This window comes from Amblyraja radiata, chromosome 28 (genome assembly GCF_010909765.2).
Source record: "Amblyraja radiata isolate CabotCenter1 chromosome 28, sAmbRad1.1.pri, whole genome shotgun sequence".
Lineage (NCBI taxonomy): Eukaryota > Metazoa > Chordata > Chondrichthyes > Rajiformes > Rajidae > Amblyraja > Amblyraja radiata.
Window position 1 is genome coordinate 23,149,666 of NC_045983.1, and position 15,987 is coordinate 23,165,652.

A 15,987-nucleotide genomic window follows, 5' to 3' on the forward strand; every position below is an offset into this window, starting at 1 on the left:
ATTCATCATACAGGAATACATTGACAGATACTACAGCTTTGTCCAAATTTATACAGATGCATCAAAAGATTCAGTAGATAAAGTAGGAGTAGCATTTATTGTACCAGAACTTCACATCAAAGTAGGGAAGAGGATCAATAATGAGGTCTCAGTATACACAGGTGAAATGATTGCAATATTGTTAGCGGTACAGTGGGTCGAGGATACCAGGCCTTTAAGGACAGTTATTTGTTCAGATTCAAGTTTAGCAATAAAGAGTTTACAGCACAGCCATTCAGACAGTAGACCAGACATTTTGATTGAAATACAACAAACACTATTCAGAATTCAAATGATGGGGCTTACAGTCATATTTTTATGTGTACCAGCACACATTGGCATTAGAGGAAACGAAATGGCAGATAAGGTAGCAAAAGAGGTAACAAAAAGAAGTAAGATTGATTTAAGTATTAACATAGGTAAAACTGAAATTAAAGACATTATTAAGCAAAGACTGAAGGAAAGATGGCAAAAGCAATGGGAGGAAGAGCGGAAAGGACGGTGGTTCTACAGAGTCCAGAGGAAAGTGGGAGAAATGAGATGTGCAAGAAAAAACAGAAAAGAGGACACAGTAATTTCAAGAATCAGATTTGGACACACTGGTCTGAACAGTACACTTTTTATAATAGGCAAGCATAATACAGGCAGATGTGAATACTGTGGGCAAGAAGAGACAATAGAGCATGTCATTATACATTGTGAGAGGTATGAGGAAGAAAGAAGACAAATGAGTGAACGATTCAGAAAAGATAAAGTACAATTTGATTTAATAGATATTTTACAAAAGAATTCATATAAGTGCTATCAAATCCTATTGCTTTTTCTCAGGGTAACCAATTTGTTCGGAAAGATATAGGTTATTAGTATATAAGTTATAATGTTATTTGATCCACACTCCATACCAGTTGGTGGTGGTAATGCACTAAAAAGTTGTTTGCCAACCGCCAAAAAAACTACATAGAAGAAGAAGGAAAGTGGGGATAAGGGAGTGAAAATAGGGAACTCTGAGGAAGGAGTAATGGGAGTTGAGCAAATGGAGAGGGAGAAACAAACTGGGGATGGTGGAAGTAGTGTGGAAACAAATGTATGCACATGGGAGGGGAAACAGGGGGGTAGATAAAAAGGGGGGTAGATAAAATTGGAGAGTTTACCGTTCATTGGAGTAGGTGTTTGAGAAGCTGAAAAGTCTGAAGGTGGATAACTCACCTGGACCAGATGGAGTACACTCTAGAGTTCTAAAAGAGGTAGCTTTAGAGATTGTGGAGGTGGTGATCTTTCCAGAATCACTGGAGTCAGGAGCGGTCCCAGAGATGCAAATGTTACTCTGCTGTTCAAGAAGGGAGCGAAGCAGAAGAGTGGAAACTATAGGCTGGTTAGCCTGACATCAGTGGTTGGTAAGATTTTAGAGTCCATTATAAAGGAGGAGGTTTCTGAATACACGATAAAATAGGCTGAAGTCAGCATTGTTTTGTGAAGGGGAGATCTTACCTGACAAATCTGTTGAAATTCTTTGAGGAAGTAAATAGCAGGATAGATAAAGGAAAGTCAGTGGATGTTGTTTACCTGGATTTTCAGAATGCTTTTGTTAAGATGTCGTGCGTGAGACTGTTAAAGAAGATGAGAGTCTGTGGTATTAGAGGTAAGATATTAGTATGGATAGAAGGTTGGCTAATGGCAGAAGGCAAAGAGTTGGAACAAGGGGTCTTTTTCTGGTTGGCTGCCAGTGTCCAGTGGTGTTCTGCAGGGGGTCTGTGCTGGGGCCACTACTCTTCACCTTGTGTATCAAAGATTTGGATTGAAGGCTTTGTGGCCAAGTTAGCAGATGATACAAAGATAGTTGGAAGGGCAGGTAGTGTAGAGAAAACAGGGACTCTGCAAAAGGACTTGGACAGGTTGGAGAATGCGCAAATAAGTGGCAGATGGATTACAGCATAGTAAAGTGTGCAGTCATGCATTTTGGTAGTTGGAATAAAAGCGTAGACTATTTTCTAAATGGGAGAGGATTCAGAAATTGGAGGTGGAAAGGGACTTGGGAGTGCTGGTGCAGGATTCCAAAAAGGTTAGTTTGCAAGTTGAATCGGTAGTAAAGATGACAAATGCAATGTTGGCATTTATTTTGAGAGGACTAGAATATAATAACGGATGTACTGCTGAGGCTTTTGAGAGGACTAGAATATAATAACAGGGATGTACAGATGAGACTGGTCAGACCCCATCTGGATTATTGTGAGCAGCTTTGAGCTCCATATATGAGGAAGGATGTGCTGGCTTTGGAGAATGTACAGAGGAGGTTTTCAAGAATGAACCTGGGGATGATTGGGTTAACATATGATGAGAGTTTGATTACACTGGGCCTGTACTCACTGAGGTTTAGAAGGAAGAGGGGGCCCTCATTGAAACTTACTGAATAGTGAAAGGCCTGGATAGAGTGGATGTGGAAAGGATGTTTCCACTTGTGGGAGAGTCTGGGGCCAGAGCCTCAGAATAAAAATACGTACCTTTAGAAAGGGGACGAGGAGGAATTTCTTGAGTTAGAGGATGGTGAATCTGTGGAATTAATTGCCAGAGACTTCTGTGGAGGGTGTCATCTGGTATTTTTAAGGCAGAAATTGACAGATTCTTGATTAGTAAGGGTTATGGAAAGAAGATAGGAGAATGGGTTGAGAGAGAAAGATAGATCAGTCATGATTGAATGGCAGAGTAGACTCGATGGGCCAAGTAGCTTAATTCTGCTCCTATGACACGAACTTATGAAATACTTTGTTTTGCATGTTATCCAATCAAATCAGAAAATACTACACACAAATACGAACAAGCAAAGGGGAAGATACAGAATGCAGAATATAGTTCTCAGCATTATAACGCAGACAGGTTCTAGAGATAAAGTCCGATGTCCACATTGGGGTAGAGGTGAATCGAACAGTATGGAAGGACAATTCAGAAGCCTGATAGCAGAGGGACAAATAAACAGTTCCGCAGACTGGTGGTGCACACTTTCGAGCTTCTGTATACTCTGCCTGATGGGACCAGGGAGAAGTAGGAATGACCAGTTTGGGACAAGTTTTTGATTATGTTGCCTACTTTTCTGAGGCAGTATGAAGTGTAGATGGAATCAATGGTGGGGTGTGTAATCTGTGTGATGGACAGGCTACATCCACAACTCTCTGAAATTTCCTGCGGTCGGGCAGTGTTTTCCCCAACCAAGCTGTGATGTATTCTGACGGTATGCTTTCTATGCTGTATCTGTAGAAGTTTGTAAAGAGTCATTGGAGACATGCCAAATTTCCTCAGTGTTTTGAGGAAGTAAAGGCAATGAGGTACCTTCTTGGATGTCGCTTCAATGTGCTTGGTCCTGACAGATCGTTGGTAATGTTATGCCAAGGAACTTGAAACTTTGCACTTCAGGACCATTGAAGCTGACTGGGGCACATACTTCACCACGCTTCCTGCAGTCAATAACTAACTGATTCACCTCGCTGAGGGAGATGTATGTCATGATCAGTCTCTCGAAACATTTCATAATGGTGGATGTCAGATGGTAATCATTCAGGCACACTACCTTGCAGTTCTTTGGCCGTTGGATGATCGAGGTCCTCTCAAAGCAGGTGGGAATCTCAGAATGGAGTAGGGGGTGGTTAAAATGGCCTCAAAGTCCTGTCAACTGGTCCACGCAAGTTTTTAGGACATGGACAGGAACACCATCCAGGCCAGTTGTTTCTCTACCGGTGTGCCACTGGATGGTGGTAAGCACAATCATCTTCGATCTCCATCTGGCTGGGTTGGATAAGGATATACACGGAGTCTGTGATGAAGGTGGAGGGAGAGGAGGAGGTGCATGCTCTCATTTGCAGTTGGTAAATCAGAACAGATTGAGGGATGAAGAGCAAGTATAAAGCTGAAGGAAGTTACCATCACCCTCTGCTGACCACCAACTCTGTTACAATCACTCTAATAATGGCTGCCCTCTCCAACTGTCAGATATTGCAGCCACATCTGCCTACTGCATGTTTGCTGTTACTGTCATCTGTGTCACTTTGCCCACGTAGAGAAAGAAGTGCATTTGGGAGAATACTGTAATGAGTTTGTATGATGTGCTGAAGGATCGTGGGTTCCAGGACCTTAGCTCCCTTAGAATGCTTTTAGATAGGTACATGGGTATGCAGGGAATGGAGGGATATGGATTGTGCAGGTAGATGATCTTGGCATCAGGGTGGGGCGAAGAGTCCATTTCGGTGTTCTATACGTCTGAAACATTTTTATACCATCTTATTTCTGGGTTAATCTGTTCATTTTATGTTAATGCAGGGTCTACCTGTGAGCAAGTTACCAGTTTCAGTTCAAAAGTGATTAATTGGCTTTAAAGTAGTTTTATTGGGCTTAAATAAAAACAATATAAATGATACTTTTCTCTTTCACTGTTGCTGGTTTTCTTGCATAAGCATTACCATTTTGTAGCTGTTTGATGACCATCAGTAGGGTAGGGGTTGCTCATTGTACCGCTGTGTGTTATTCATTCATAATTTAATGGCTATTCACAATATAGTTAATCATGTGTAAATACAGAATAGTGGATTGCATTGCTTTTGGCCACATAAAATGAATTGCGAAAATTGTGCAGAAATTAATGTTTTTCCCATTCATTCTGATGCTGTTATTCATAGTGTTCAATGATTTACGAACTAAAATTAAAGTAAACAATTTTGTTTATTTTAAAAGCAAGTACTGAATTATTATCCATCCTGTATTTGAGTCAGAGTTTACAGCGGATGGTCATTACACCAAATCTGAAGCAATACATTAATGTTGGGGCTCAAGTTCTGCTACAATGTTTATTACAACAGAACTGATGTAAAGTATTACATATGACAGCATAATTTCAAGCAATCTCATTTATTAAAAGAGTTGCAGGACAAAGTGGTGAGTTGCAATAAAAGTAGAAACTGTTCAGCATTTGCTTCTATGAACACTTAAGATGCTCAAGTTGCTCTCCGCACTATTTTCAAGAAAATTGAAAATCATATTTTCCACCAGAAACAGAGTTAAAACAGAAAAATAGAGTCCAAGAAAGTGGAACCAGAGGAAAGGATCAGAAACTGGAAGGTATAATAGATTTAACAATTGTGGCTTTGGTGGGCTTCTGCATTTTCACGTCAGACAGCTTGAATTTGCATGCAATTCAACAGTTGCATATGATTCTGTTCAAATAACCTCTCATTTTTAAATAGTTGTTCACAAAGATGATGCCCAAGATACAATGTAGTGCCACAGGGATTCACAACACCATGTACAGTGATCAATCTTTTAACAGCAAGACAATTAAGTTGTATTTCTAATCCAGGGAAAATTTATAAACTGGAATGGATTAGGAAAATTATTCAAATTCAAAATAAAAGTAACCTGGATACATGTTATGCAATTAACTCAGTTGGAAGAATTCTAAGAGGACATCAATAATATAAAAATCTTAGTTAAAACTAGCTGTGGAGGTAATCGGATTGTTGAATCGTATGGAGCTCATTCAACAATCCTAATCCTGGAGGTAGTAAACGTCTGGCCACACCATGCCTATGGTGAAGTAATTCATGTTTTATTACTCTGGGGCAGATTTTCCTGAGCCTAGGGCTATTGAGTCATGTATGTGCAATGGATACAGGAAAATCAGACGGGGAGATACACACACCTGAAATATAGCTGGCACTTGTTTTCTGTGCATATGAACATCAGAAGCCTTGAGTGGAAGACAAGGAAAATCTGTCCTAATGTCTCTCAGCTTGCATAAACTTCAAATAAACTTTAAAAATCATATCAATCTCTCCAGGAATATTCTGGCCAGGAAGGTAATTTGGCCTCCATGTGCAAAGTGCTGGCAGCCATGTGCACAAACATTTAGAACTATAATATGTGAAAGTTGCATTGGTCACTTCAGGTCCCAGCATCAGTTGAGCCATCATTTGTATGAATACAGCTGCCACTCTCAAAAATTGATTTTTAGCACCAAATATTATGGTAGGGGTGGATGGAGCTACTAGCCAGCTATATAATCCAGGCATTGCTCACAGTACATTTTGTCAAGCAAAGCCCAAGCAACTGAAAATTAATAACACCATTTTTATAATTTAATAATACTGGAGACATTGTCACAAAATAAAACAAATCAAGTCAAGGATGGTGTTAACTAATACTGAGATTAACAGCAAAAGACTCAGCTGTAAACTGGTCCCTAAACTCTTGAAGCACACAACATATTACAGAGTTTCCTTGATAAAAAAAAAAAATCCATTAGATATTGATAACACATGTAGATGAAATGGGGGTTGAAAGGTGTATCTGAGGGAAAGGGATGGAGCTGAGGAGTTCCATGACACACCATCCTTTACATTCCAAATCAGGCAGTAGCACCAGAATTCTTGAGGTCACTTCTTTTCCAATAGTTGGTTATTTTCTCCTTCTGCCACAGTATTTGCCCATTGCACATGGGGAGCCTTCAGAAACAAAGAAAATAGATTCAATTGGTGACAAAAATATTTCTAGCTAAGCCAACACCTACAGAAAACAGCTGTTATTAAACATTTGATAGAATTAAATTGGAAAAGGTTTTTATCAAATAAGATACTGAATATCTTTAATATTATGGAAGTGTCTGACATTTGTCACATGTGTCAGTTAGAGTTGTGATCAGAGTGATTTGTTGGTTCCATGCCACTTTAACATGTATAGTTATAATCACTTGATCAGAGTGATTTGTTGTGGTTTTATGCCACTGACATATGTAGCTATAATCACTTCTTAATTCCTGGGAATGAGAGAGTTGTCCAATGAAGGACGTTTGAGTCAAAATCACTAACGTCTAGAAATATGACAAAAAATCTCAAGACATAAAGGATTCTATGAGGTTTCTGGGAAACCCATACTGGCTTGAGAATCCATAACCAGGAGAGATAGTCATGACTTATCCTTGGACCATGACCCCACAGACGAGCACCACATTATCTCAAACACTATCACTGGCTTCATCACTTCCGGCTCCCAGCCGCAGCTCCCAAGCCTCCAACCTCATCGTTCCCCAGCCCTGCACGGCCTGATTTTACCTTCTAAATCTTAAACACTAGTCATGATAGGGGTCAGCCATTTAGGACGTTGATAACCACATATTTCTTTGGCACAAAGCATTTTAAATCTTTAGAATTTTCTATCTTAAAGAGGTGTGAATTTGTCATTGTGTATATTCAAGGTTGGAACTTAAATTTTTTGGACATGAAAGGAATCAAAGGATAAAGTGATCTGGGAGGAATATATATGAGCAACAAAATCAGTATGTTCATCTTCGTCTTGAAGAGCTGTTTGCTACTCTGGTTCTATGTTCTTTTGTCATGTGCAAATAAACTGCTTAAGTTTTTATTTTGTAGGTGTTCTGTAGGAACCTTCTGGAAATCCACTGCTCCCCACCACCAACTCTGCTCAGCCACACCGTTGGAGAAGACTCCTACCAAAATCTCTGGAATCCACAATCGAAATCAGTTGTGCTCAAAAGATCGAAATCATATTTCATGATCCCCTTGCAAAATTAATTAGTTACTAACAAGAATGTGCCATTGAAAGTTGTGTTTTTCCTGACCCTATTTAGCATAGAGTTGGAGCATGGCCTTCAGCCCACCGAGCCCATACCCATACCAACCAGCAATCACACTAGCATTGTCCTACACACTGTGGACAATTTAAAAATTACAGAAGCCAATTAACCTACAAAACTGTACATCTTCTACATGCCTTTTATTCATTCCCTCAGCTATGCTGTTCTTTGTTGTATTTCTGTCTATGCACCCTTGCCAGGGAGCATTTGTTTTTAATGCAAAAGACTTAAAATCAACAAAATGTCAGTCAGCACGTCAGAATTTTATCTGCAGACTTTTTTAAATTTGAAACAACTGTAGTAAGCATCAAGCACTTGTAGAAATGTGGGACCATCCAGAAAAAAGGTAACACATGTTTCTTATTAATAGAACAATTAGAGTGCCCTTTCTGCTGCTGAATGTGCATCAAGCAGTATGAGGTTATTTGATGTTGAGTTCCAAAATTACGTGCCAGCATCAAATAAATGTTCTATGTTGAATGTCATCATGAGAAAATTATTCTTCACATTAGCAATGGCATAAGAACATAACAAATAGAAGGATGAATTAGGGATTCAACTCATCATACTTGTTTTGCCATCCAAGAAGATCATGGCTGATGTTGAATTCTCTTGCCATCAAAAAAATGTATTAATAATTGTAAGCGACTAAAATCTACTGTGCCCTTGTGTATAAAATTATTAAGATTTACTACATTGTGAGAGAAACAATTTCTCTCATTATCCTGAATGAGTGACTCCCTTACTTTGAAATGGTGAAGAGCCAGAAGATATGCTCTATATTTCAAAACTCAAGAGTATCAGCCCAGTTTGCTTAATCTCTCCTCATTGGATAAAAACGTTCCCTTCCAAACTCTCATCCCAGGAACAAATTTGGTGAACATGTGTAACACTCATTTTATTGCAAATATATTCTTGCCTATGTAGTGGCATCAGATGTGTCTGCAATGTTCTAGATACATTTTCACCTGGTCTCCGTATAATTGCAGTTATATGTGTTACTCAAATCCTCTTGCAATTAAGTCCTTTTAATTGTTTACATATACTTGCGTATTAACTCTCAGTGATTATGAACAAGGCTCCCCAAACCCTCATGTCACCAAAACCTCTCTTTTTTTTTTTAGCCTTAGAGCAACACCTCATATTTGTCCTGTGTAGTTTACAACTCAACCCATGAGCGTTGGATTCTCCGAGCTTGGGTAACCCTCACCTCCATTGTTTTTTTCTCTTTCCTCCCATTTACCCCTATCCTCTCATGCTCCCCTTTTTTCCCCCACACCTGACCCTTCAGCCCCATATCACACTGTTGCTTTACCTGCTCCCCAGACACTGCTCCCATTGGATCATTTACTCCATCTGCTGCTCCCCCTCCCCCCCCCCTCTGTCTGTCACCACCCCTCATTCAGGCCTATTATTCATCTTCCTTTCCTGTCAGATTCCAGAATCTACAGCCTGTTGTTCTCCTCATCACTTCTCAGCCTCTGTTGCTATCGCCACCTTTTCCTTCCCACCTGACAGTTACCTGAGAATCACCACTCCTCACCTGTATTTACCTTTCACTTGTAAGCACTTGCCCCTCTCCTCGCATTTTCCTTTTTTTTTTTTAAAATACTGGTTACATCCCATTTACTCTTTCAGAAGAAGGATCTTGTTCATAAAAGTAGATGGTTCATTTCCCTCCACTGATGTTATCTGACCTGCTGAGATCCACTAGCAGAGCTCGTTTGGTTTGCCATCATATTTTGCCGCATCAGATTCTGTCCGTCATGTGCTTGCCAATTCATTGAGCTTACCTACATTGCCCTGCAACTTCTCCTTGTCCTTTTCAGAGCCCACACTTGCACTCAACTTTGTATCATAAGCAGATTTTGGTATATTACTTCTCATCCTGATAATGGATATAAATTGTGAAAACCTAGGTTTTATTTGCTGTTGATTCCCTATCCTAACATGGCTTATTTATTCCTATCGCCTATTAAGCAATATGCTATCCATACCACCATAAAGCTCTACTTTTGTTTAAGATTCTATTATTTGGCACAAACACATATGAAAGCATTCTGAAATTCTAGATGCGCTACATGATCTGATCATTAATATTGTTTCCATTACCTCAAAAACCGTAAACCGATTTATCAAATATGATTTCCCTTTCAAAAATCCACAGTTTCTGCCAAGCCTATTATTATTTTCTATGGTTCCCTGTTATACACAGTGATAAATTCCAACATCCTTCCTTCTCATGATGTCACACAAATTCACCTAAGGTTCCCTGTTTCCTCCCTCCCTTTTTTAAATAGTGGGATTACATTGACTACCTTGAAATCTTTTTAAACTGTTTGTGGGAGTCATGGGAATTTCAGAAGATTAAAATTTGCAGGGCATTCAATATCTCCAGAGCCATCAAAACTCATGCAAGCAAGTCATTAGGTCCTGGAGATATATCAAATTCCAGTCCCCTTAAGTACTCTATTTTGGTGTCAGGTAATGCAAACTTCTTTGAGTTGCTCATTCACACTACATCTACAGATCGTAAATATCTCCAGAGGTTTGTCTTCTTCTCTGAAAACAGATGCAAAATATTTGTTTAACCTTTCTGCTATTTACATTCCTAAATATCAATCTCAGTCTCAATCTATAGATGGCCATCATTAAGATGAACTTTACATTCCAAAGAAACTTTTATAGTGTGTTTTTACAATTCTTACCAGACTATTTGACATATTTCCTTATCAATGACTTGGTCTTCTCTTTTCTAATATTTTCTAAATCCTAAAGCTTACTACATTTATTGGGAACATTATAAGCCTGTTCCTTTGATTACATAAAATTAATGTGTTGATGAGGTAACTTAAGAAATGGAGTTTAAAAACCCAAGCAATAAATGTAAAGAACAACCTCTGGGAAATCAGTTATTACTACATAAACCAACTTTTAAGAAAAGAGAAATAGGTATACACGAAACTGAACGTGAAATGATAAAAATAAAGGCCATTCATTCTCATCAATGGTGTTATCTGTCAAATTTGCTCATTTATGTTGGCTATCTAATATTTTGAAATCAGTGAGAGCAGAAACAGCTATTTTATGTGGAAATTAAATCAATTATATATTCTTATTGGCAACGTTTCTGCTTTGAAATTCTTTAGTACCAAGTTAAATATTCAATACCTGCAGCCTGTAGGTACCCCAATTGTCCAGTTCCATCTCCATATCCAGCTCTGACTCCTGCTAAGTAAGTTATTAGACATTTTCAGAAGTGCGCCTCACATCTCATTTTTCTTGTCTGAAGATTGCTGACATTAGCAGTCACATTAGCCTATTGACACTAGTATCAAGTTGTTCAAGTGCAAGTTAAGATGCCTTTATAATTTCTATATAATAACACTGTATGTTTCTTTTTTCTATTCGTCACCATCTTTGCCTGTTCAGTTGTGATACACCATCTGTTGCACGGGTCACTTTCACTGACAGTTGTTTAGTTTGAATTATGAGTGATCTTTACTTTCACTGGATATTGATTTTTTTTCAGCTAATGTAAGAATGTAGAGGTTATTTGTATGAGCCTATAATTTTGATAACAAATTAGAGAAGCACAATGCGAATTAAGCACGTGAAGGTGAAAAGACATTTTTAATTCCAAAACAGATGTCTTATTTTAACCAGGGTTCAAAATCTCCTTGCAAGAAATCTTTTGCAGCCAGAAGAGCAGCTGTATAGCCAAATATCTTGGTTATGTTGTGATGTATTTATAAATGCATCATTCATTTGCCTACCAAATTTAGTTCAATCACCAAAGACTAACAAAAGAGCTCATGTCGCCTCAATTTGCATGTAATATTACAACCCTCTCATCAGAAATCAATTTCCACTTTTTAAACCATTATTTCACTTGTTTACCCCATCTTTGCTTGACCTTTACACACAGTGGGCAAATTACTGCGGGAATTACCGATACATTATATCTACAATTATTCCACCATCACCCCTATCTTTCTCATACCTCCCAATTATTATTGGAAATTCAAACACATTCAGATGTTTTTCCATTATGTGCATTGTAAAATATAATGTATCAGGTCCTTACCAGGTTGATAATAGGGTAGGAATCCACCAGCACCTCTTTGCCCAAGCCCTGAAGAAGAACCAGAATGTGAGAACAGTAATGATCAAATAGCCTCTTAAATTGACGATAAAAACGGTAAACCATTATTTTATTACCTAAAAACAATATTGTGAGACATTGTTTATATTCACTTAAGTTAAGCTCTTTTAAAAGTTGTGTGTATGAAGTCATGCCATCTCTAGCCAATCTGCACAATGGCATGATATTAGAACAGCTCTTTAAATTAATAAAATAGTATTATTATCCACAGTGGGTTAGGTGATAGAATTAAAATTCACAATTGCTTTCAATATGCCATTTACAGCCATTAGTTGATTGATGAAAAGGGCGTTTTAATATTAAGACCTCAGACCTGGCACAAAACTTGTGGTCTACTGGGCAATAGAGATCCATGACCTCCTGAGATCTGGGCTACCTACAGCAGCCACCTCAAGAAAAGGTACCTTTGTAAAATACTCCAAATTCACAGGAAGGATAAGCAAACCAAACCAATGACAGTGTCCTCTCCCATGCCCATAACCCCAGCAGTGAGGCCCTAGGGCAGTCAAATGCACAGGGCGGGCCATAGCATTTGTATGACCAACACCAGAGCACTGAAATGCTCTAATCTAATCTCTGCCATGGAAGGGCATTACCAGATGGACAAAGAAAAAGATTCAAGGATGTGCTCCAAGCCTGAGGAATGAAACATCCCCATTGACTCCTGGCAATCTGTGGCCCATGACTTCTGAAAAAGAGAAGTGAAGAAGGAGACAAAGGAGAAAAAAGAGACTATTTTAAATCTCATCTGCATTTTTGTTTGGACATAAGCTTTGTTGCACTATTTCTGGTTATTCTAATTAGTTGGCAGTCAACTAGACAGGCTATCAGAAAGCCCTGTGGACATTGCTTGCGATGCAGAGAGGTGGAAGAATTTGGGACCTGGTGTTGGAAAGGAACCATCTATAGGAAGCTTATGTGTTGACAGTTACTTGGATTCCTTCGATGGGTGACGAGGAAGGTTAGACATCTTCAATAATGGCAAACAAGTCTCCAATCTCTAGAAGAACTGCTTCATTCAACTATTTAGGGAATTGTATGTGTACAAGGATTTGGCATTGTATGCACAGAGATCCTGCAACATATTGGCAGAAACACTCTTCCCTTGGTCAAGGACACAATCAGGTTTGTGATAAGATTTAATTGAACAGCAACCAGGACATGTTGCCCTGCAAAACAGAATTTCTAGGTATTACATTGTATTATGTCTTTGATATTTGTGGGAGTTTGGGGTGTGCAAATTAGCTCTCGTATTCTTTACAATGCGACTGTGACTATAATTCAAAAGTTTTCCATTGTTGTAAAACATTTTAGGACATTAAGAAACGAATGTGAGTTCTTAAATGTTAAAAAATATATATTCACTGTTCGCTTAAGTACACTCTGTGGATTTTGTGAAATGTTTGAGCAACAGTGTCATCAAACGCTCATCATAAATTAACCCACTCATTCCTGGGATCATTCTTGTGAATCTCATCTGGGCCCTCTCCAGGATTGCACATCCTTCCTCAGATATGGTGCCCACAATTGCTCACAATACTCCAAATGTAGCCTGACCAGCACCTTATAGAGCCTCTCATTAATAAACCAGATCTTTAGTTTTCATTTCATCAATGTTCTGGTGTTTTTAGATCATCAGCTGATTTTCCTTGAAGTCAATGCCATTTCTGGGAAGCATATATTGTTTTTAGTCTTACCTAATGCTACTGAGAGGAAGTGATTCTGGGTGCAAGGGAGACCCTCTATATTCCTGGCTCCTGATGCCAATTTGTAGTTCTCCTACAATCGCTGACTCCTGAGGACATATGTCCAGCAGATGGAGTGATTTAATTGGGGAATATTATATGCTGTACAATTTGAAGACAGCCAACCTAATCCATGGCAGCCTCCTCGGGTTATGTACTAATAGTGGAGAGTCAAACAAGTAGTTTTATTGAAATAACATTGTAACACTACTTCTTTACCAGGGTGATGTCGAAAACCCAATAATTCAAGAGGGACAACTAGAAATTTCCCACTAAAGGAATTTCAATTACCTTGCTTGGCTGCTTTAGTACCAAAACCTGGCTGCACTCCACCTGTTCATAAAAAACAAAGAGTAATATCATTTAAGGGAGTAAATTCATGTAAAGGTCAAATTTTCCCTTAGACATTTGAAGTAGCATCCAAAAAAGAACTTTTAATGACCTATTGTCCATTGCTGCTTTGGAACCAAATGTTTACCAATGTCCAATGTTTCACGTGGTTATGCTATTTGAAATTGATAGGGATCCTTTGATGTCAAGAGGCTCTGGGTTTTGCTTACTGATCAGCAGTTATGTCCACTCTTAACAAGCACAAAGGGGTATTCAGCTGAAGATTTCTCAAAAGGCTAATTTTTTTCATTTTGGTTCACATTCTAGTCTTTAACATTTGTTTCCCCTTCCACAAATTGGACCTTTCCCTGAATATTGCATTCCACTGCCGCATTATAGGGCAGGGTCACCTTATATTGTGGTGGCCTAGAACTGACAAGCAACACATCATTATAACAATAATAATAATAATAATAATAATAAATACTTTATTGATCCCCTCAGGGAAATTCAGATGTCCAGAAGCCCCCAACCAACAAACCCACAGATTCAAAACGAACGCAGACATAAAATACATAGAATACAATGTGGACACTACCTGAGAGCAATAAATACTTAAAAAGACCAATAATTAACAATTAAAAATTAAAAATTGCAAAATGCATCCCCCTACAGCCTAGCGGTCCGAATTATAAAATCTAATGGCTGCAGGGGTGAAGGATCTCCTGAACCGCTCCGTTCTACAGCGCAGGGAGAGGAGCCGGTTGTTGTTCCGAGTGCTCTTTTGACTCTCCAGAATTACATGGAGGGGATGCCCGGGGTTTTTCAGGATGACCTGCACCATAATACACAGTTTCTACCAAACAGCCTGATGCAAATGAATCCTAGAGTGGAGTAAATGGCAGGGTGGAGATGGTCAGATGGTACATTTCATCCACCAAACATCCAATATAGTTTGGAGGTAAATCCTGTTTCATTGTGGCTATTGTTATCTCCAGTGACCATCTTAAAATCAGAGAGCAACGTTTATGACACTCAAGCATCTCCAATGTTATACCTCAATTTCCTATTCATGGACATTTCATTTTAAAAGCAGCTACAGCAACAAAGAATTAAACATTTTTCATGTTTCATTTGACATTATTCACTTCTTCCACTGCCAGTATCTTGAGTTAAGGAAGATTTTAAACGCTACTGTTTTCATCTTCAGTGGTATTGCTCTTATGAAATTTTGGTACATCTTCTCTGCACCAAACATGAACACTTTAAAAAAAGTTTTGTATGACTGTTATATGTCTATGAAACATTTCTGGTTTCATGGTTCCTTTCAATGCATATGGGACAGGAACCACTTTAAATAATATTACAGTTTTCACTTCCATAAATAAAACCTACCCCTGGACCCAGAATACTCAACAACATGCTAGTTATTTAGCAGTAATAATGGTACCTGGTTGGGGAGTCAGAGGAGCACTGCTGGGTCGAACTCCAGTTACACCTGTAATTACCATGCACACACTGTTAACTCTTTGATTTTACTTTCACTGTCCAGAACTCATTATGTTCAGAACAAGATAAAAAATTATTATCCATTCAATGTAAACATAATTCATTCTCTGGTTAATACTGAAGTTCTAAATTGATTCAAATCAAATTGATTACAACCATATTAGTTTCAGTATAACTTTCAGCTAGGCTGACAGTATTCACGTGTTCAGTACACTCATGAAATAATTCGATGACTTAGTTCAAAAGTTAGATTGATTCATTAAAAGCAAATTCTACCACCACATGCCCATGGAGATGATGGATAATATTCCTTGAGCTTTTAGCTTGTGAAGAACTGGAAATGTGGCATTCTATTTCCATAAATGGGAAGGTGATATTGGTAATGGGATTCATTTTTTTTGATATTCAGCACAATATGCTGGAACTAATGCACTTCAATTAGATTCCTTGGAGCACAGGAGGATGAAGGGGTGATTACTTGTGTTTAGTGTCGTTTAGAGATACAGCAAGGAAACAGGCTCTTCGGCCCACTATGTCACGCTGACCAGCGATCCCCCGCACACCATCCT

General features: G+C 38.6%; 1 protein-coding gene across 1 annotated transcript in view; it reads right to left on the reverse strand.

The window, feature by feature from the left end:
• Positions 1–4,724: 4,724 nt before the first annotated feature.
• The window catches only part of eln (elastin), a 122,993-nt gene continuing 111,730 nt past the window's right edge, over positions 4,725–15,987 (reverse strand). The window contains exons 55-59 of the mRNA XM_033046078.1: positions 15,360–15,407; positions 13,871–13,912; positions 11,757–11,804; positions 10,841–10,900; positions 4,725–6,521 (exon numbers count right to left, since the gene is read on the reverse strand). Coding sequence (XP_032901969.1) covers positions 6,475–6,521; positions 10,841–10,900; positions 11,757–11,804; positions 13,871–13,912; positions 15,360–15,407 — 245 coding nt within the window. The 3' untranslated portion in view covers positions 4,725–6,474. The remainder of the gene's footprint in view (positions 6,522–10,840; positions 10,901–11,756; positions 11,805–13,870; positions 13,913–15,359; positions 15,408–15,987) is intronic.